Source organism: Hydractinia symbiolongicarpus, chromosome 2, assembly GCF_029227915.1.
Source record: "Hydractinia symbiolongicarpus strain clone_291-10 chromosome 2, HSymV2.1, whole genome shotgun sequence".
In the NCBI taxonomy this organism is placed as follows: Eukaryota; Metazoa; Cnidaria; class Hydrozoa; order Anthoathecata; family Hydractiniidae; genus Hydractinia; species Hydractinia symbiolongicarpus.
Window position 1 is genome coordinate 25,236,056 of NC_079876.1, and position 22,879 is coordinate 25,258,934.

The 22,879-nt window shown below is 35.7% G+C and overlaps 3 protein-coding genes across 3 annotated transcripts in view; 1 reads left to right on the forward strand and 2 right to left on the reverse strand.

The window, feature by feature from the left end:
• The window catches only part of LOC130630334 (RB1-inducible coiled-coil protein 1-like), a 43,346-nt gene extending 42,902 nt beyond the window's left edge, over positions 1 to 444 (reverse strand). The window contains exon 1 of the mRNA XM_057443799.1: positions 161 to 444. The gene's annotated coding sequence lies outside the window, so the exon portion shown is untranslated. The remainder of the gene's footprint in view (positions 1 to 160) is intronic.
• Positions 445 to 3,526: 3,082 nt separating this feature from the next.
• On the forward strand, positions 3,527 to 4,537 carry LOC130630012 (uncharacterized protein K02A2.6-like). The gene has a single exon (XM_057443408.1). The coding sequence runs from the start codon at positions 3,527 to 3,529 to the stop codon at positions 4,535 to 4,537; it is 1,011 nt and encodes a 336-aa protein (XP_057299391.1).
• A 4,225-nt stretch (positions 4,538 to 8,762) lies between these two features.
• On the reverse strand, positions 8,763 to 20,005 carry LOC130630337 (BTB/POZ domain-containing protein 19-like). Its single transcript, XM_057443804.1, has 9 exons — positions 19,301 to 20,005; positions 14,571 to 14,713; positions 13,847 to 13,915; positions 13,291 to 13,429; positions 13,081 to 13,134; positions 12,484 to 12,543; positions 10,445 to 10,645; positions 9,928 to 10,053; positions 8,763 to 9,489 (listed from the first exon to the last, which is right to left on the reverse strand). Exons 2-9 carry the CDS (start codon positions 14,669 to 14,671, stop codon positions 9,379 to 9,381), a joined length of 861 nt encoding a protein of 286 aa, XP_057299787.1. The 5' UTR covers positions 14,672 to 14,713; positions 19,301 to 20,005; the 3' UTR covers positions 8,763 to 9,378.
• Positions 20,006 to 22,879: the final 2,874 nt, after the last annotated feature.

Sequence of the window (22,879 nt, forward strand, 5' to 3'; positions counted from 1 at the left end):
GCCATTATATCTTTATTTGAAATTAACTATTTATTTATTTAAGTTTATTATTCTAATCACTCCCCGTTGTAGATAGAGAAGTTTTACATCCGCTTATAGCTTATGAACACGTCCGTTCGCTACGATGTCTTGCTTGAACAAAAACATTTTAGTCAGAACATCTTAAACTCAGGGACCTAGAAATAGTGTGAGTTTTTTTATCTGAGCAACCTTTGTTGGAGATCTCTGCACTGAGATCTTCAATGCCAGATGAAGCTCTCCAGGTGATACGTTATACCATTGAGCCATCCATTCCAGTAGATGATAAGAAAAAAACCATGGATTTGGATGAATCGTCTACGCACACATTACACAGGAACAACAGGATCTACCCTAATGACTGATCGGTTCAAATTCTGGCATTCGTCCCAAAATCAAGATGAGACAGTCTAGGATTGGGAGGTCCGAATACGACAAGCCGGAAGCCTGTGTGAATATGGAGAAATTACAGACATTATGTGTCGTGATAAGTTTGTCTTTGGACTTTGTGAGGACACAGCACGAACTGAACTGTTAAAAACACATCTGAGAACAGATGGCACACAGAAAACAATGTCAGATGTTGTCGCAGAGGCCAAGTCAATGGAATCTGCTCGAGTGACAAACAAACTCATCAGTGATGCATCAAAAGGGACAGAAGAGAATGTTCACTGGACAAAAGCAACAATACCACCACAACAAAGGAAGAAACACAGAGACATGAAATTGAGACGTGAGCCAAATACTTGCCACTGGTGTGGAGACAATAAAGGACCACATCCTTGGGCAACTTGCCCAGCTAATGGACGTAAATGCACAAGGTGTGGTGGATTTGACCACTTTGCAGGAGTATGTCTAGAACAACAAAATGTCAGCCACCTTGGCAACAAGGGATACAACAGACCCAACTACAACAGAAGAAATAACCAACGTCCTCCACAACCAAACAGCAATCCGCAGGGTATGCAAAAGTCGACCAACCACCTTCATGCAACATCAACATATTATCAACCAGATAGCAGAACAGAATCACCTGAGCAGCAACAACCAACATACTACACTGATGAACAACCACTGTATTACAGCACAGCGTACGCAACAGATCAACGGAATGGACAATCCCAATCAAATCAGGAAAAATTTATTCAAAGCTTTTGTGTTCATCAACAGGGAGAAACTTTGTAAACCTACAGTTCCAAATCGACTCCGCCGCTACATCCAACACCATATCGCACCAGGTCGTCCAGAAATACTTTCCTGATATCGAGCTTCAGAAATCGCGTTGTGTATTACTTCCTTATGGGAACAAAAGTGAGCCAATCAGACCCATCGGGAAAATCACCCTTTTGTGCGAAAAGTTCAAAAAGTATCATAGTCTAGTGTTCCAAGTCCTTGACTCGAAGGACATGATCGGAAAGCCAGCTCTCCTTTCCGGCAAAGACTGTGTAAACATAAACATCATGACCATCAACACAGGGGATATCTACTCTCTGCAACAGCAAGGCAACCTGAATCAGCCAACAACCACTAGCCAACCAAAAACACATGTTAACAAAACAAAGCCATTAGATACAACCCATCCGCTGACCAAGGAGTCATTAATTGAATGCTATAAAGATAGCTTTAACGGTGTTGGCTGTCTCCAAACACCAGTATCATTCCGGGTAAAAAATGATGTTACACCAGTTCAAATGCCAATTCACCGAGTACCACTGAGCAAACGTGGGAAAGAAAAAGCAGCTATAGACAGATATGTCAAAGAAGGAATACTGGAAAAAGTGACACAACCAACTCCATGGTGCTCAAACATACTTTGCAGAGAACAACCAAACAAATTTCGTGTATGCATAGACCCCAGCCAAACAATAAACAAAGCAATAGAACGACCTGTATACCAAATGCCAACACTGAATGAACATCTACACAAACTGAACAATGCAAAATGTTTCACATTAATTGATGTAAAGGATGGGTATTTTCACGTGCCGTTAGATGAAAAATCATCAGATATGACAACAATGCACACTACCTATGGACGTTATCGATGGAAAAGACTTCCATTTGGCATCAACAGTGCTCCAGAGGAATTTCAAATGAGACTCATGACAGCGTTAGAAGGACTAGAAGGTATCGCACCCATAGCTGATGACATCCTAGTATATGGTTGTGGGGAAACAGCAGAAAGGGATCATGACAAAAATCTCATTGCACTAATGGAAAGAGCTAGAACCAAGAACATCAGATTCAACCCGGCAAAACTCAAATTCAAGCAGAAAGAACAGAAATTTGTAGGACACATTCTTACACAAAATGGCATCAAAGCTGATCCGGAGAAAACTGATGCCATCCTACAGATGCCAAAACCACACGACAAAAAGAGCCTGCAACGCTTCATTGGAATGGTCAACTACTTATCACCTTACTGCCAGAACTTGAGCACTGTCATCCGGCCATTGACTGAACTAACAAAAACAGACATGGCGTTCACATGGTCTTCAACACAACAAACTGCATTTTCAGATGCTAAATCACTTATAGCATCTACACCTGTCCTACAATACTTTGATCCAGCTAAGAAGGTGATACTCCAGGTTGACGCAAGTGACAATGGTCTTGGAGGAACACTTCTACAAAACAACAATCAAGAACAGTTACAACCAGTCGCATTCACATCTTGTACTCTCACTGAAACTGAGAGAAGATACTCTCAAATTGAGAAAGAGTGTTTAGCTATATGTAATGCATTCTCCAAGTTTGACCACTGGCTGTACGGACACAAAAACATTGAAGTACATAGCGACCACAAACCTCTGGAAATCATCATGAAGAAGCCACTCAACCGAGCACCGGCACGACTCCAAAGAATGCTATCTAGACTACAGAGATACCAATTTATGGTAACGTACAAAAAAGGAACCACACTCTACATAGCAGATACCCTATCCAGAGCACCACTCACCAAACCTTCTACAAACACAATAAATGCCTTTGAAGTATTCCGCGTTGAAACAGAGTCAGAGTATCCACAACACCACCATCAGCTCAAAAAAGACACGGAAATGAACATCCTATCAGCTACGAAAAATGACCCAACCTTTCAACGGCTCTACACCCTGATACAAAGAGGATGGCCAGATGAACCACAACAACTTGATCAGGATCTCAAACCATACTGGAACTTTAGAGACGAACTGTCCATCAACAATGGTTTTATATATAAAGGACACTGTACCATGATACCAAACGGAATGAGAAATGAAATGCTTCAGAAAATACATGCCAATCACATGGGTGCAGCTTCCAACACGAGAATGGCAAAAGAAGTACTTTTCTGGCCAAATATGGCAAGAGGTATTACTAACATGTGTCATTGTCGATTTAAATTAGTTATTTAAATACTATTGTATCTATCGACGTTAAATAAAGAGAAAATCAAAAAAAATCAAAAAAAAAAAATCATGACTGCTCTGATTGTGCAAAATACCAAAGATCAGCATCTAAAGAACCGATGCGATCAATTCCTGTTCCGTCACTCCCTTGGCAAATTGTTAGCCAAGATCTGTTTGAATACGAGAATAAGGACTATCTGGTCACAGTATGCCACTTCTCTGACTGGATTGAAGTTGATCACTTACCAAACACCCTTGCTTCTACTGTTGTAAGGCACACCACAGCACACTTTTCGCGTTATGGGATCCCTGAAATATGCCATACAGACAATGGACCACAGTTCATCAGCAACGAGTTCAAGAATTTCGCCAAACAATATGGCTTTCACCATACTCGCTCTGCTCCATATTACCCAAAAGGGAATGGGCGTGCTGAAGCTGCAGTCAAAGTTGCAAAAAACATGCTCAAAAAGTCTCAAGACTTCCAAATAGCGCTTCTAAACTACAGAAATACTCCGCAACAGGGACACTTGAGTTCCCCTGCACAAAGAATGATGAACCGAAGAACCCGAACTATGCTACCAACCTCAAAGTCTGCACTTTTACCATCACCCATAGACGTAGCCAATACAACACAACAGATAATTGACAAACGAAGAACAGCCAAGGAAATATACGACCCTCATTCAGGACCAGTTCACGACAAACCAGACGTTGGCACATACGCATATGCTAAACCACCTCCACAAAAACGGGGACAACCATGGACGTATGGACGAATAATCAGAAAAAATGACATGTCGTATACCTTGCAAACACCACAGAATACCATTATCACAAGAAACCGGGTTCACATCAAACCAGCGGCAGCACCATCCGGGCCACTGAGCATACATAAAACTGTCATCGTACAACCTCAACATACCACAGTCAAAACACGGTTGGATCAAATAACACCTGCACACAATCAAGCACCTGTAACCCATGTAGCACGACCTCTTCCATCTGAACGACCACGTAGCAGTCCACAAGCAAAGCAAGCCTCAATCGAAGATTCGTCCATGACACCAATAAGGCCACAGAGAACAACTAAATTACCAACTCGCTTGAAGGACTATGTCATGTCGTAAAGAAAAATAGGACAGTACTTGATCAAAAGGCCATCGTTTTATTGACTCAGACTCACTTTTCTTTTGTTAATTTTTTTTTCGGTAGGGAGGTGTTGCACTATACCACTATTGCGGCTACCATTTTGATATATAATAGTTTGTTTATATATATGTCGGTCACGGAAATTCGGTAACACGTTTTTAGTACGAATTAAGATGGCGTCTAGTTTCTCATCCTTCTAAGTTGTAACTATATTTCCCTATGACAAAAATGTCCCTAACTCTTTCGTCTTTTTATTTATTAGACACCATTTTATAATAACTTCACATTTAATTTCACACAAAATTCTATACAACAAGTCGAATGTCGCGTTCAATGATGAATTTCAGTTTTGCTGCAATAATTTTACTGGGTTTTCACTTTCTACCCACAACATGGAACGATTTTCTTATAAACATGACTTGGGATTTCTTTTTTAGGTGAATGAATTAGCTTGTAGTTGTAACTTTTTCTGATAAAGTAATGCCAATTATGGATGTGCCTTTTACATTAGCACTTTTTATATATAACACCCTATGACAGAGCTAAGACGAGTGATAGGTGGCACACCATAATTACCTCAGGCATGTGTGGAGGCGTGCGCGTGTGACCGCACGCAATTCCTAGCCTGGAGACAAGGCCTAGCAAGAAAATAACCGTCTTGTTAGTTGACCATCTTATAAAAAATCTTTGTCTAACAGCGAAAGGCCACATCTTGTAATCATTGGCTGCATGGAGCAAAGAATTTCTTTTTCACAATATCAAAAAAAATTTCCTAGTATAATCAACTGATTAGGTGTAGCAACATTGAAAATCCGACTTTAGTAGGACTACAACCGTTTAAAGTTGTTTGTAAAAAAAGTTAATCTATATGGTGTTTTAATGACTTTACACAAACATTTGTGCTAGAAACTTTGCCATCACGTGAGCGAAAACACTACATTATGGGTCAGTGTGTACTGTTGTCGATGTTGTTATTGTTGTTACATAATATAAAAAAAAATGATTTTCAGAATTTTTTGAAAATAGCTCTGGGTACTACAATGCTTATTCTGCAAAGTTTTTAAGCGCTTTGGCAAAATAATTGTTGAGTTAAAATGAGTGCCCAGAGTAAAATAAAAAAAACAATTATGCAGGAACAATTATGCAGGAAAAATTATGCAGGAAAAACCTACGAAATTCCTCTGTTTTCTATAAATTTTTTTGGCAACAGTTGTTCAAACTTGCTGAAAAACGAAAGTGTTTATAATAGATTCACGATTTTGTTTACTGAACACAATTTTGTGTACGGAACAGAAGTGCTCCGCACCCTTCACTTCCATTGTAAAAAAATCACACAAAGAAAGTTCGTTACAGTGAAAAAATAAATATTTAATAAAGGGGTATTATATAATAAAAAAATAATAATAAATATTTAAAGTGACTAGCCCAGAAAATCACAAAAACGGAACAGAAGTGCTCCGCACCCTTCACTTCCATTGTAAAAAAATCACACAAAGAAAGTTCGTTACAGTGAAAAAATAAATATTTCTCTTAAAATGTGGCAGGGTCACCCATAAACCCATCTTGCACTCTTGGGAAAAATCTATATTTGATTAGCCCCTAACTAAGTTTAATAGAATATCATATCATAGCATCATACCCTAAAATCTGCAGTTATTCAGAAGTATATATTCGTATGCACTTTTGCAGTTCATCCGCTTATTCGTAAGAAGGGTTAGGGTAAGGGTGTGCAGCTATAGCTTAAAAGCAAATATATACCATAAAATATTTTTATCTAAAGTTTATGGTTTGCTAAGGTATCGCTAGCTGACTTAATATCATTAAGCACCCAGGATTGGTCTGGGAATTTACTTCAGGAGAATTGTTTCAAACGTACGTCCTTCGAACAGAACGGAAAAGAAGTTTATCGGAAGAAAAATAGAATGTTATTTTGAAGAAGAGAATTGTTACTGATAGGAAGAGAGCCATAGTGGCTGTCTTAAAACAAAGTCATTGCAATTCTACATTCATCAACTGATTTCTAACATTACAACAACTGTGACTACCATTATTAATGCTGACCTCATCAACGGTTCAACGGTAAAAGCTACGCGTTTTTTTTCGCCTGTTGGAGGGTACACCTCCTTGTTGCCCCTTTTTTATCGCGCTTTTTCCGACAAAAATATAAATAGAACAGACAAAACGAGGAAACCAACGATTCTCGCGCACAGATTCTGTTAGAAAAGAAAAGACTGCACACCAGGGAGAGAAACATTTGATATTTCTCCAGCCTCGACAGTGTTGTTTTTTATATTCGTACCGAAAAGGATACATGTCTCTCTTCCCTGCTTTCGCTATTGCCCTGCATTTTTTATGACAAGTTTAGTTCACTAGATTATATTCAAACGGGTTTTGCGATCTAACATTTAAAGAAGTTTTCCTTCTTCTGTCAAAGTTAGGTTCCATTTTTGCTCTTCCTTGCAATAGAATGTCCAAGGGTGGAATATTTCTTTTCGTAATTTGAACCAAAGGGGTATTATATAATAAAAAAATAATAATAAATGTTTAAAGTGACTAGCCCAGAAAATCACAAAAACCTATAGTTAATGGATTGTTTCCACTGGGGGCCACTAGAACAAAAAAAGAAACAAAAAATGATAAACCTTAGACTGCCTCAGCTCAATCAAACATAGTAACATTTGTAATCTTTGAAATTGAAAAGAAAAAGAATAAAAAACAAAAGTTAAAAGTTAAAAGTTTAAAAGTGATCTCCATTAGCATTATGCCAAATTCATTAGAGATGAAAGTCTTAAACAAAAGCAGACCCCGGGACGGCAATTCGAATCGCCGTCCCGGGGTCAGAAAAGATACAAGATGTCCTGGGGCGAGGTTGTTGATCTGGAAGTTTTTTCCACACTTTTGCAACTCTAAACGGGAAGCCTTTTTTTGCCAAATTCCGTGTTGACCAAGGGAAGTGTGAAACTGTTTTTTAAAACTCCTTTTTGTTTGATGATTATGACAGTTTTTTTTTCAAAAGGAATTTTTTATAGTGCATGTAATCAGGAGCAATGTGATTCATGGCTTTGAAAACTAATATGGCATCGTTTTGATAAGTAAATTATTCATTGAATATTCCCTCTCTTTCCCAAGAAAGGTACGGACACATTTTAATCGTTTTTCTAGTTTTCCCAATCTACCTTGGGTGGCACAAGCCCATGCCGAGAAGCAGTAGTTGAAAGATGGCATGACAAGTGCATTAATTAAAAGTTTTTTTGCGTGAGGTGGTGTTAAACAGGATGCAATGGTTCTAATTTTAGAATATTTAATTAGTATTTTTCTATTTATGTCATTAATATGCTCTTCCCATTGCATTCTTTGATCAAATATTACCCCAAGATATTTAACTTTTTCGCTCTTCTTCAAAGGAATACCCATATAGTTGATAGTTTTGTTCTCAACTTTTTTTAACAGGCTGTGGTTCTTGCTTGTTACTAAGAGCAGAAAGACAATATGAATATGTTTGGATACTCTTTAACCGATGTAGGGTGTGGCTCGCTTCTAAAAAGAGCTCCACGTTAGCCTAGACGCTTTTTAAGTTCATCGGAGTTCTTCTGGAAATTTACATTTCCTTTATTTATCCTGGAAATGCATTATCAGTAAAAATCTCAATACACGAATCTTAACCTTCATAAAATCGTGTTTCTTGTATAACACGCGTCCCGACAAGAATAAGATTAGGGCTCCATTAAAATCTTGGGGCAAGTTTTCACTAAAAATTTATCTCTCGGATTTTATTGAAATTTTTTAGACGTTGCTACTAAATCTCTCTTTCAGAAGCTGTGTCCCAAAAACATAAAACAGCGAATAGGGTCACAATTTGTTGCTAAACAACTTTGTTACCAGCGTGTGTTGTCATCTCCTCTGCGAACTTTTCCTTTTAGTCGATCGCTGTTGTTTTTAAAACTAAAAATTTTCTTGTAAGCTATGGGCAGTGAAGATATTTGCAGCAACCATGGAGGTATGCAATTGAGGTTACAAAGATATTGGTACAGAGACATGAATTTAATTTGTCCTTATTTGCAACCCGCGAAAGCCACCCGCGAAATTTATTTTTCGTAAAAATCAAAAAATAAACCTTGTTAAAGTCCTGGGGAGGGGGTTGCCATTCATGATCTGACTCGTTTGCGGAGCCTCCATGTAAACAAGCCTCTAAAAAACATGCAGTGGAGTAGTTATTAATTTCTTAAATATTTTCACCTATTACAAAAATATACACCTAAATATCATATAAAAACAAACAGCTCATCTATCACTACAGTTAGTTTAGTAGTTCTGATATCAACCAGAGCCTACAATCACATGTCAAATAAATACAGTCGTGTAAAAACACCTTAACATAGGGTATATTTACACGTCACAAGCTTTTCTACTTAAAAGTTGAGTTACTACGAAATATTTTTATTCATGTATAAAGCCTGCGTTCCATGTAGCAAACATTCTGGTAATGGCGTTAATGTTATCCTTTCATTTTCAAAAAAGCGACTTTTTAAGAAGCAGCATCTCAGCACTCACCTGGATGTAAAACATGCCTTATGCACCACAAAATCTTCACCGAGAATCGACCATTCTCAAAAACTCTTCAAACCCCACATGGAGATTTGGTCGTGTTATTAAATACCCATGAAATAAATATAAAAGTTAATAAATAATAAAAAATAATTTTTCACAAACTAAAAATACTCATTCAAATAAAAAATACTATTTTTCGCTTTAAAGCAAGCCGACTGGATTAAGGCCAGTACGAATCCATATTTCACTGGATAGGAATTTCACGTAAAAACTATCGATCTCTTTGTCTGGAACGTGTTCCCTTTCTTGGCGTCGTGTCGAGCGTAGAGTTCATTGGCGTTTTTAAAGCATGATGTTTCCACGCCATGGAAATTTGTTCCACCTTAATACCAAAGAGAAAAGATTAAGCTGGCCTTAAACCGCGTTTAAATTTTTGCGCTGATATCTTAAGGTGTTGTTTTTCCCTTTGGCGGAAGGAGTGCTGGCGTTGTGTTCGTTTATGAATTCGACCGCCATAAAAGTGTAGGCGTTAGGTAGACACATAATATAAGGGGTGTGAAAATGTGCTTAACCAACGGAACAATGCGTTATTTTGTTTTAAGATAAACTTAGCAGTAACGAATTTTTTTTTCAAAACAGCGAACGAAAAATGTTTATCTTTAAAAGATTAAGGGACGTTACGTTAAGGGAAGAACAACGCCATAAGAGTTAACGTGAAAATGGTGGCAATGGTACGGAATATTAACAACAGTAAGTAAAACTGGTAATATTTTACACCCTAATATAAGAAAGTAAAATTAATAAATGTCAAATAACTCACCGAGATAAAATGTTCCTTCACGTTTTCTGTTTCAAGTTGTCCTAACTCTTCCGGAGAAAGTAACGGTAGCCTTAAATTGCAAACAACAGTACGCGCTACCTCACATAGAGGACGACCCAATGCTACCTAAAATAGAAAAAATAAGGATAAACTACAGTTCTTAATGGGCGAATATACAATGAAACATCTCGTCAGCTAACTTAGGCATGGAACACTGTTGCATGTTAATGTTGCAAATACATCCTGCCATTTACGAATTTTGAGCCAACAGGTGTAAAAAATTAGGCCGGCTTTTCGCTTCTTGGACGTCTCTTATTGGCCGTTTCTTGCCTGGCTATTGTTCCGCGTCTTTTACCTGGCTATTATTGGGCGTCTCTTGCCTGGCTATTGTTGGGCGTCTTTTTAGCCTGGTTATTGTTGGAGGGAGGAAAGAGATTTCGATGTTTTGGAAAAGGAAAGAAATAATTAACAGCAACTTAAAAAAATGCCCAACACTTTAAAAACTCGTGATTATTACCGAGTTAACAACTGCCCAACTTTTTATTGCTTTCAGTAATTCATATTCGTCCATATTTAGCTCATCACTCTGCATGATATAAGCCAATGTAGTGTCGGACAATTCGTTGAAACCTTTGGTTTGGAAAATCTCAGCAGTATGTTGCTCGAAAAACGGAAGCAGCATTCTCTTGAAGTTGTCAAGACCAAACGTCACAGCTGCCTAAAGAAAAAAAGTAAAACGAAATATTAAATGGAGAATAACGCAAATAAAATAACGTGACGTATAATAACTAAAATATCTAACCCAGAAAATGACGTAATTTAAATTTTTTTATAAATTACAGAAAAAATAAAAATAAAAATCGATGTTAAACTTTGAACCCTGTAAGGTATATAGCGGCGAGAATGCGCACGAGGAATTTTTTTACCAGACTACAAAGCGAGAAGACGGACATATAATTTTGGTTACACGGGTTTTTTTTATTGTAAGTAAGCTATTCCCAACATCTAACACTGGTCTTTGTAAAAAGGTCACACATTCCATAAAATTAATCCCCTTTTTAAAGTTCCTTTTTGACAAATGGAAGTGTGAACACCTTTTTAGTAGCTTCTCTATTTTGGTGACTGCGGATGTTTTTTTTGTGAGAAAAAATTTTGAACGTATAAAAGTTTCATTCATGGCTTTTCACGCACCATAATTTATTACTACTATTATTATTACAGTTAACAGTAATTGAAACCTACAAGGGAAAATAGTTCGACTTAACGAATGTTGCAGTTAAACAAAGCTCCATTAAAGTCGAATGAGATTATAGTTCGAAAAAAGCGATTTTTCAAGTTACCCGTTAGAAGTGCAATCTAAGCAATGTAAATTAAACTTTCCTTGATAGACAACACTATCTATGCATATTACGTCAGAAGTTAATAAAAACTAAAAAAAATAGATTAAAATCTGACATTTATCTAGTCTTTGATTTCCTTTTGTCAAGTAAGAAGATTAAGCTAGAAATTAGCCCCAGGGGGGGGGGGACTAAAAAAGTTTACGATGTTCGAGTTAACCAGAGTTTTTTAATAACAGAGTAATAACGAAAGTTAATGACAGTGTAACTGTGTTAGTATTAGTCACACAGGATAGCCTCTATCATATTTCAATGAGGGTCCCTGCGAAAGGAATCTTAATGTATTTAAAACTCCCATTTGAGCTACGGAAAACGTGTGAGAACAACAGCTTCTCAACTAGACAACCGCCTATTCTTATGCTGAAAGTTTAACAGAAAGGATCGATTCACACTTTTATACTATCTGGCATGTGGCTGGGTTTGAAGGCAAAGATCACACTGGAGGCGAAAACTCTACCACAAAGCCACTAATCGGTATAATAGGTAGGAGATACATTCTAAAAAATTCTTGAAGTTATTCCAATTCATCTTCGGTAGCACAAGCCCACGCAAAGGAGTGGTAGTTGAGACATGGCATGGCAAATGTATTAATAGATTTTTGTTGTGAAGTGTTAACCGATCTACTTTCAGAGCATTTTATTGATTTTTTACTTGCTCCTTCCATTATATTTCTAGTCAAATATTACATGAGGTTGTTAAAATTTTCACTCTTCTTTAAAGAGCAATTGGAAGTTCATGCTCAACTTTTTGAAGTTTTGTCAACAAATGTTCTTACTTGATTTATAAAAAAAGAGTCTCCAAGTTTGGGATAAAATTATTATTTAGTTTTGCGATCTATTCACGTATACGTAGTTGATGTTAGCAACTTTTCAGTACAATTTCTTTATTAAAATTGACAAAATGTTATGATCGATAGTATCAAAAATCCATGTGGACAGCACAAACAAAGCTTTGCTTTGTCAAACTCAGTAAGAATACTTGTTTTTTCGTGTTTTATGTCAACCAACATAATTTTTTGCCAGCATAATTTACCGGATTTTTTAAACACCAAAGTGATGTATATTTTGCGTAATTTAGCTTATCAAAGCAGGTATCGTACCAAAAGCCATTATCAGTTACAAGCACAGATAACAGCAACAACGACGAATGCAAAGTTTACCTGCATAGCATCGCAAGCTGTCTCAATAGTCACTGATTCTCCAATGTACTTCTCGCAAATCTAAGTAAAGAAAGAACATTGTACAATACAGTCTTCAACAAATTATGCAAGAATAACATTGACTATGACAAAAAACAATAGGATTCCCTGTCCCGAAATAAAGAAAAAAATTATGGATATTAAAGAGAACTAAAAAGGAATTTTGCCATTTTTAAGGCGATTTTGTTGTGAACAAAAAATCTATGGTAAAAATGATAGAGAATTAAGGATGTTGTTAAAAAAAAAAAAGAATCAACTTTGTAAACACAGCTGTCATAAGTAGGATTAAGCCAACGAAAAGTAGTGTAATATTTCCGAATTCCGTATAACCCATAAACCCATTTGAGGTTCAGAATTCAACGATACAGAAAAGTAAATAATAAGCCAGGTTTTAAGAGGTTCGATAAAATTTTGATATTTCAAAAGTTTTGCAAGAATTTAAGGAGTTGTTAAGAGATTTTGTGGATTTTGAAGAGCAGTGGTTAAACTAAATAACGAAAACAACATACACACACGAGAACACAAACAAGATGCTATAAACAAAACAGCAATACATACCTTCACAAGTTGATCCATGCCATACTCCATGGAGGCTGACAACACATTCATCACCTGAAAACAAAAACAACCCGAATATATACTACTATAGGTACCTTTTCTATTAATAATATAATAATATATGAATATAATGTCAAAAATAATATTTAATATCATATTATAATAAGAAGAACAAACTAACAATAAGCAAATGGCGAAGATCAAACATACATTCTGACTGTTAATTTTGCAAGTATTGGTGTAGATAAATTGTAGAATTGACATAAACAGGTCTGGAGTCATATCAGCTAGTACATAAGGTTCTTCATTTGACAGAGACTCTTTGAACATTGCTTTGAACACGTGGCATCTAGGTGGAAAACAATACAAATGATAACTTGATATAAAAACAATTGTTAGCCCACCTGGTTCGGAAATCCCAATATCTCTTCAAATTTTATTAATAGGCAGTGCATGCACAATAAAGGCAACAGCTAAACGAATATACAAAAAAAGTGTTTTTGTGTATCAACATGTTATTTCTGATGTCATCAAAACTCAAATGACGGATCTTTTCTATTGTTATTTTTTCCATTTTTTTCTGCTTAAGTGGATTTTCCCTTGCCCAATTCATCTAGTCAATATATTATGATATGTTTAATTTATAATTATAAAATATTGTCAGCAACAGATATGTATAATATGTATAAATTACTCAATTCATATGTATAAACATAAAATTAAATTTCAATGTAATTAACTGAAACTAGTGAAAAATCATAAATACCTTGCAGCTAAAATACATTTATGCCCCCGAAAAATGACTTTTTCTGGACCAACCAAAAATTTAACATCACTAAAATAAACAAAATAGGTACCATAAAGCATATTTCATTATAACCAGGATGTTTGCTAGAAATTTCTTAAGGCCCTATTGGAAATTTTCTTGAGAGTTTACTATATTGTTGCATGCTTTAAATAGTAAAAAAAAATAAGTAAGATTTTAGGAAGGCGTGTGGCTCCTTTAAATAATTCTGCGCATACAGTGCCCTTAAATTCAAAGATGCAGAAGTAAGAACAGAACTCCTTTACCCCTAAACACCACACATGGGGCTACTGTTTTGACATGGCGAACATTATGAGTGAAGTCATTATTTAAAATTTGTAACTGGTTGTGTAGCAAACTATTTTTAATGTAAATTAAATTACAGAAAGTTAAACGACGGCTGATAAAGATATTTAACATTACAACGCTAACTATACGGACATTTAAAAATATTATGTTTATTACTTAAAATAATATTCCGATCAATGATATCAAATCTTTGCTCGAAATTTTTAGCAAAATTGAAAAAAAAATCCTGTACAATACTGGACATGTCACTAAGATGCTAGAAAGCACTCAACTGAATTTTTGGCAAAATGAAAACAGTGTAGAATGCTGAATAAAAACAAAAAAGCAAGCAACATTTTAAAACTTCATTACCAGAAATTAACAGAAACATCATTACCTGAACTCTTTATTATTGATCAATTGCTTCATATCTCTAGCTAAAGCCAATGGGGAACCTTCCACACTTGTTTCTTTATTTACCTTCTCCATACTACTCATTGTGACAACAAATATATGTCAATCCTTTATACTTAATTTTGTCTGTTAACAAGAAAAAAAAGAATCAATAAAATAAAATTACCTATTATAACTGTGAATTTGGCTTCACCTGAAGGTGTTCTCATTTTTGTCCACCAGTTCAGTTAGAAAATATTCTAATTTTGTTCTGATATTTTCGCATATTTGGTTTATGTTAGAGCACATTATAAATATTTGCTGCAGTAAATTCGGAGATTGGCAAATATCTAAAGATGCAATATTATTTATATTAACAAATTATTTTTTTAAATATGTTTCAAGGTCCAATTACCTTGGAATTATGGGATAGAAAAATTGCGTAAAAAAGCATATAAGCAGGTTCATGATGATCGATCAAACAAAATGATTGCTCTTTAAAAAACATTAAAAATAATTATTTTGAACCATGACCAAATAGTTTTCGTCTTTTATTGGCATACGGCTGATACAGGGTTTAGGGTAACAATAATGACTGTTACGGCAACTTAGCGGTAGCGAGTAAGGGGCGGGTTTACTGACACGAAGTGGCTTTAATAACATTTATTCCACACTTTCGCGACGCTACAAACAAAAACAAAAAAAACTAAGTTACAAACTACGTATAAAATAACAGAAATTAAACCTAACTACAAAATGCCTGATGCCGAACGGCCAATACAATATAAAGAAGAAATAACACATACGAAAAAACATATACTTACTAAAACACAAAAATCCCAATACTTCACATATACAATAGCACACACACAGGCACAGATACTTCACACTAACGAACAAGAAACTTACGCACACAAATTACGACAAATACACTATACCCAAGAGACAAAACACAAGAAACGTTGCATACAATAAACAAAGGCGAAGCGAATACATAAAACATATAGCAAAACACTAAGAAGGAGAACCAAGTGTTCCTTCGTAGAGTTGGAGGCCTACTCGCGCTTAATGCAGGAACACCTGGCTCCCCTCAAGATATAAAAAATATCTTGACAAACAAAAATTGACTACTATCATATAAATTTCAGATACATAACGGATTCGGCTCCTCTGGCTCCTCTGGCTCCTTGTCGGGGATTCGACCTTTTACTTCCTTTCTAGAAGCAATACGATCTTTGAAACCGGACGCTCATATGCGTTTCGTGTTGACGTTTGAACAAAAACACTTCTCACTTGACCGTCGTCGTTTGAACGGACGTCTGTAATTCTCGCAAGACGCCATTCATCATCAATAGAGGGATACTAGACAAAAATCTATTCAGACTTATTCTTCACTAAGTACTAACATAACATTTGATGCATAACTATATATTTTTAGCTGTACATCTCCAACATAAAAATATATTTAACTAAATCCTATCAACCATAAGCCATCATAGTGAAAATACGCTTGTTCCTATTACAAGTTTTTTTCTGGTAAGGGGATTGGGGGTAAATGACTTTTCTTCTCCGCATGATATTTCAAAAAATGTTAATGTTATAAAACTCATTATTTATGGAAACAAAAGATTTTGCATGTGTGACTTAAATTTTCTTAAGCCTGTGTGACAAACATAAAAACAGCACTAAAAATCTTTGTATAATAATAAAAAACCCTAGGATTTTGTAATCGAAAACACCAGTATAATTGCACCTATATAACTATGTAATAAGCAGCAAGGAAATTTCATTATATACATATGTGAATGCACGAAATAGCAATGCAGGAAATATATATGATGGGCTATCCTCCATAGGTTAACAGCTAGTATAAAAATAATTTTACTGCTGTTTTTATTATTTTAAGTGGGACAACAATTTATCTAAATTGTGACACGTGACAATTGGTTATATTGGCAGGAAAAAATGAATCAACAACTTGTTCGTGGACATCACAATTATCTTCCAAAGCCATATAAGAGTTTCGACTCACTGGAAAACTTTGCAAACATAAAAAAGGACTTTTTGCCATTTTTGAAAAAACTCTTTTGTCAAACAAGCCTGCACCATTTTACTTGCTTGGATTTTTTATGAAAAATGCATTGACTTTCACTCTAGATCAACTAGCGCCAAAATTTGAGAAGAAAATACGAGGAAAGCCTTGTCAGTGGCTGATGTGAAGCATGAAATAAATAGGAGAGATTCAATTTTACGAAAATCACTGAAAAAAAATTTTGAGGAAAATATAAGTCTGTACAAACAATTACAAAATAGGTAAAACAACTTGGTCAAGAAGTGCAAATCAAGATTTCATAGAATTCTCTTGAATAATTCAAATGAACCAGATAAATTTTGGAATACAATTAAAAAGGCTTTTCCCAACAAAACCAATGGATGCTTCTCTACAACCTAAAATTTCATCGACTTTCTGTAAGTTTTTTTAGGAGTAGTGGCTAACCTGAAAAAATATTTGTTTCATCTATATAACTCGACATAGGATTTTCATAAATCCAAAGAAAGAAAAACTTTTCAAATTTGAACTTTTTAGCTTCTTCGAAGTAAAGAAACGTTTAAAACAATTAAAGCGTAAAAGGGTTTTGGAACACTTTTGTGGTTATTAAAAGACTGCAAAGATTATAGCAAAACCTTGTGAATTTAATTAACTACAGTACTGTGAAAAGGTTTTTTAACATCGTGGTTTGTGTTTATTTCATGTTCCACACGAACCACGATAGCCCACAATGCGTATTTTTTTAACAATCGTGGACCTCACGATCATGCTTTGTGGACTACACGAACGAAAATTAAATATTACATCATGGCTTCCACGATAGATAACTTCTATTGTAAAACAACAAAGACCCTTAGTTTATCAATTAAATCAAAAACCGACGGCAAAAAAATAAATTAACACTTGTTGTTTTAATTCGTTGTCATAAAGCTATACATAATAGATTTTAATTGTTCGTGAATTTCATTTCTATCGCCGCTTTTTGTTTATAAACTTTTAAAATGCGATCTTAAAAAACATTTCTATCGCTGCTTTTCGTTTATAAACTTTTAATATGTGATCTAAAAAAACATTTCTATCGCCGCTTTTCTTTTTTAAACTTTTAAAATGCGATTTAAAAAAACATTTAAGAAAAGTTTTAAAAACACATGTTAAAATTTTATTTTTAATTTATAAAGTAGCACGAAGCTTTTCGTAACTGAGTTACATTTTCAAGTGATCATCACTTGAAAATGTAACTCACTTGAACACATCACTTGAAAATGTAACTCAGTTACGAAAAGCTTCGTGCTACTTTATAAATTAAAAATAAAATTTTAACATGTGTTTTTAAAACTTTTCTTATTTATTTGTTGGCTGATTTATCATAATAAAAAACATTTCTATCGCTGTTTTTCATTTTTCTAATCTAAAAAAACATTTCTATCGCGGTTTTTCATTTTTAAACTTTTAAAAGGCGATCTAAAAAACATTTCTATCACTGCTTTTTGTTTTTAAACTTTTAAAAGACGATCTAAAAAACATTTCTATCGTCATTTTTTGTTTTTAAACTTCTAAAATGCGATCTAAAAAAGCTTTTCTATCAAAATTAAAGTTTCGATCTTTGTTAAAATATAATAATTTCTATTGCTTAAAAGCTTTATTTAACCCGCGTAACCAACAATGCCTTCTCGCTAGTTTATTTAGTTTCCACGCAAAACATTTATTATAAAACTATTAAACAATGGCTCTTAGTGTCACATTGATAGAGTTAATAACATTTGCAATTATGCTATTGGGAATAGTTATGTTAACACGCTTTAACAATAGTTACACGCAGTTTAATAAGCTATTTTTCTTCAATAATCTTTTGTTTATTGCGTACAAGTTAATGACTTACAAGACTCGCAATATAATTGATAAGAACAAAAGACAAACAACTACGGTTTCCAAGAAAAAGGTGCGAAACTTGACCGTATGCATACACTTACATCTGGACTGTACTGTAATTAGGATCGCAAATTCGCGTCCATATTGTATACTTGTTGTTTAGATTCTTACCAATGTTGCACCTAACTCATTAAAATCTCAACAAAAACTTACGGTGAGTCAAAGAAATATTTACATTTATTTAAATTCCTGCGAAAATTAGGATAATTAGGATATCAAATAGCCTAAGGGGCCGTTGACAAACAGTTTTCGTCTCCATTAACGACAAATTGGGCGTTAAGGGGGGGGGGGGTAAATCATCGTCCATTAAAAATATAAAAATGGAGACGAATTTCACTTTCTCACCTTTTTTGTTGCTTTTAGGGAAAATGAAAAAAATTCAACAAATCAGAAAATGTTTCCACAGTAAAAATCCGCCATAATCTAGAGTTTGTTGTTAAAAAAATGTATCTCGTGTTCGCATAAGTCTCCACAAAGATTGTTCCGTAAAGCACAGAGGGGGGCAAACTTCTATTTAACAGCAAATTTGCCGTTAACGGAGACGAAAACTAACGTAGATTTTAATGTACAAAAAGGACGTCTTATGGTCAGATTTTGGTGAAATTTGCCTCACTTGGTTAACGTATAGCTAGCTAGCTACTGGGAGTACATTCCTGATATTTGCGAGACTAGGCATGTAAAATATGCACATCAATCTATCTATAGCTAGCTAGTTTAACTATATATAGCATAGCTAGCTGTAAAAAAGTAAATACCTTGTACTACATAGCATGCACGCCATCTTGAGATTCCCAGATTTTCCCCTGAACGACGACATGTAAGCAAACCGAAACCCAGGGCCCCACGAGGGCATGTAATCGAACCCAAGGCCCTGCGATCACGGAACCCTCTAGAGATAACAAAGCGGGCATACCCGGGGGACACGGAACCCTAGATAACAGGGATCAATTCGGAGGTCAATTTTTTAATATAAATTACTAGTCGTTGGCCTTTAAACTTACCCGTGGCAACAAAAATATATCGCATTTGATATTCGTGTTTCCGTAAGATTATTTTCTAACTCAGCGGGGGTCCGCGCAGAGACAGACAGACGTCGGCTATTATTATAGAGACTAGTCGTTAACCCGTGGATTTTTCCACGGAGTCGGCCGTCTTTGATTTACACGCTTTTTCGTGTGCCCGTCGCACGACGCCATTCTCGCGGACAGACAGACAAAATACGGCTATTATTAAAGAGACTAGTCGTTAGCCCGTGGAAAAATCCATGAGTTCGCCCGTCCTTTATATTTACCTGTTGCAACAAAGTGGATAAAAATATATCACATTTGATATTCGTGTTTCCGTAGCACGATTTTCTAACTCAGCTGGGGGTCCGCGCAGAGACAGACAAAATACGGCTATTATTAAAGAGACTAGTCGTTAGTCCGTGGAAAATCCACGGGTTCGCCCGTCCTTTTTATTTACCCGTCGCAACAAAGTGGATAAAAATATATCGCATTTGATATTTGTGTTTCCGCAACATCATTTTCTAATTCCGCCCCCCCCTTATTAAAGAGATTTAGCTTGCTTGTCAAAAAAACTCCATCGTTGTGATTTATACTTTCAAATAGTTCGTCAATGCTTTTTATGAAGGGGATAACAAATAAAAAAGGATAATTTTTATTTCAGATTTCTTTTCTCCGTAACGCAACCGTAACAAAAATATATGTTTTTTGATTTAAAATTTATTGGTGAAATATTTTCGCATTTTAGGTGAAACCACTACAAACATTTCGAGCATTCGGCCATGTCATTTCCGTTTTCTTCGTCGTAGGGCATGCGACAACTGCCGTACAATTCAATAGCTAAACTTATAGATCTGCTGAAAGATCTTGTTTTTCAGGAAAAGGAAGTCTTTTTTCCTAATGCAGGCAAAAAAGTAGATGCGGACGCAATCTTTTACGATCGTAAAGTTTAGTGGGATCACTATCCCCCACACTAGTTTTTTCTTTTCAGTGCTTTCTACACAAATCCAATGGAACGCACTAGTGTGTAGGATTTGTATAAAGGCTTATTTGACCCAATTAAATTATTACGTTAAGGGATACCAAAACACGTGTCGAAGAAGCCATCGAATTGGGGAAATTGTGCTGCAAGATGTTACTGCACCAAGTTGATAGATTCGTCAGTTAAAATCTCATTATTTATCATGCCATGTTTTTCGACTGAAGAAAACATTAACTTCCTCTTTTTCTTCGGAGGTGACTTTTGTTATCGTGACTTCTTCATCTGACGAATCTTTCGCTTTATTTTCTACCACGATCACGTTATCATTATTTTCACAGACAAAGACACAGTGAAATTGATGTATCTTTGTTGGAAGAAATGAGAATGCTATAGGTGGCATCCATCGACAAGAGGAGCTTTCTCTTCTATAACATTAGCCTCTTCCTTAAATTTTTGGTGTCACGACTATGTGAGAGAACAACCTTCTACTGTCAATTGTCCTCTTGACTCTACCTGTAAACAGAGACTTCTTGCTTTTTGGCGCATACAAGTTATCCAGACCAAGAGTTGTAACTTCAACAACTGTTTGTTTTTATTGTTTCCAAAAAGATATTATTCACATTTGGACATATTTTCTGTAGGCCTTTCAACGAACTTACTAGCTGATTGTGCAACACATCAAGAACATCAATGTCATAGACGTTACAAGTGAGGTTTTTAATTTCATTTAATAAACCCCCTGCATGCTGATGCCATTGTATTTTTCGGATGTTATTATTATTCCAAATATTTCTACAGGATATGGCCACTTCAGTGTTGAAAACACTGTTATCGATGTGGGTCCTGTGTTCAGGATGTATACATTAGGTATACACCGGCATTGCCTACCCAATTTCCCTAACCCGTGTTAACCCGTAGCTGCAGCGAAGACGCTTGCCACACTGTGGATCGAACCACGGACCTTGTGGTTACGAAGAGAACTTCATAACCACTAGACCACGCGACACAAACCTTGTGGAAGGTATAGTCCGGTCTTTGTTCTATACTTCCGCCAGTTTTGACGCCATCGAAACTCTCCATCTCACTTTTCCTAGGATACCCAGCAACATACTGCAGAGAGTGAAATGATGAGTTGCAATAGGTTGGTGGAAAATCGTTGCAGGTTAAGATGCTTCTGCATATCTGCTAAAATATGGTTTGACAGTCGTTGAAATCTTTTTCAGTCAGTGCATACACAATATAGTAACTTCTTGTTACTTTCAGGATTGTTAGTTAAGGAGGCTTCCATATTCTCACACACATAGTGAACCACCCATTTTGACCTGTTTTCAAACCACTCCGCTATAACATCAAATAATATCTTGGCATGAGTTCTATAAAAACAAGAATAATAATGATGTAGTAAACAAACCTTTTTAAATTTGTCTGACAAGAATTGTTTTGCAAGTACAGTTAACATTCCTCCACTCAACGAAGTGTCTTTAAATTGTTTTGTTTCGGGGGAATTTAAGTTATGAAAGTTAATAATAGAAAGCGTGTGCAAATTCCAAGCGAAAAAACTGAAGCAAAATAAAAACAAAGATAAATTTATACAGAATTTGACATCATCGTTGTCATCCTTATAACCACTTGATAGAATACATCTTTGTTATTAACAACTTCACCATACCCTCTAAAACAGAAGCTATCTTTGGGAGATTCTCTGCACCGTTCTACCACTGTCAATAGCAGATTTTTTTGCTCCATTTTTAATAATCTGCTTCTTACTGTCGCACTGTACACATGATTACGTATATTAATTACTTTTTGCTGTGGGTGAAACACTGTAGTCTCTTAACAATTCATTCTTGACATATATTTTGATGTTGCCTTTCAAAAGTTATTAGGAGTGGTTAAATTCATCTCCAGGCCGTCGGCATTATTACGAGTGTGTTTACGACAAACAGGCTACCTCTATAGTCCATTCTCGATTTGTTGGTTCGCCATTTTTAAGAGATTTTGTAAACAAAATACCTGGTTCTTCATTACTATAAAAGACTAAGTCACGTGACTGTATTGGTAATTATAATTGGTATGGTGAACTGCACCCGCAATAGTGAAATATTTAGTGGGTGAGAGAGGCCCAAGGCCTCAGCGCCTAAGTGACGTAATGTAGAGTTTGTAAGTGTCGAGCATCAAACAAGGCAGGCGAGAATATTGAAGAACGATGAAAGCTCTGGAAGCGAGGTTGTAGCGCAAATTAAAAAAACAGGTGAGTTGGACCTGAAACTTCCCGGGTTTATGTAACTTGCGAAGACGCATAAGGGAAGGTGGTCCTGGAACTTCCTGGGTTTTATTCTCGAATCCTG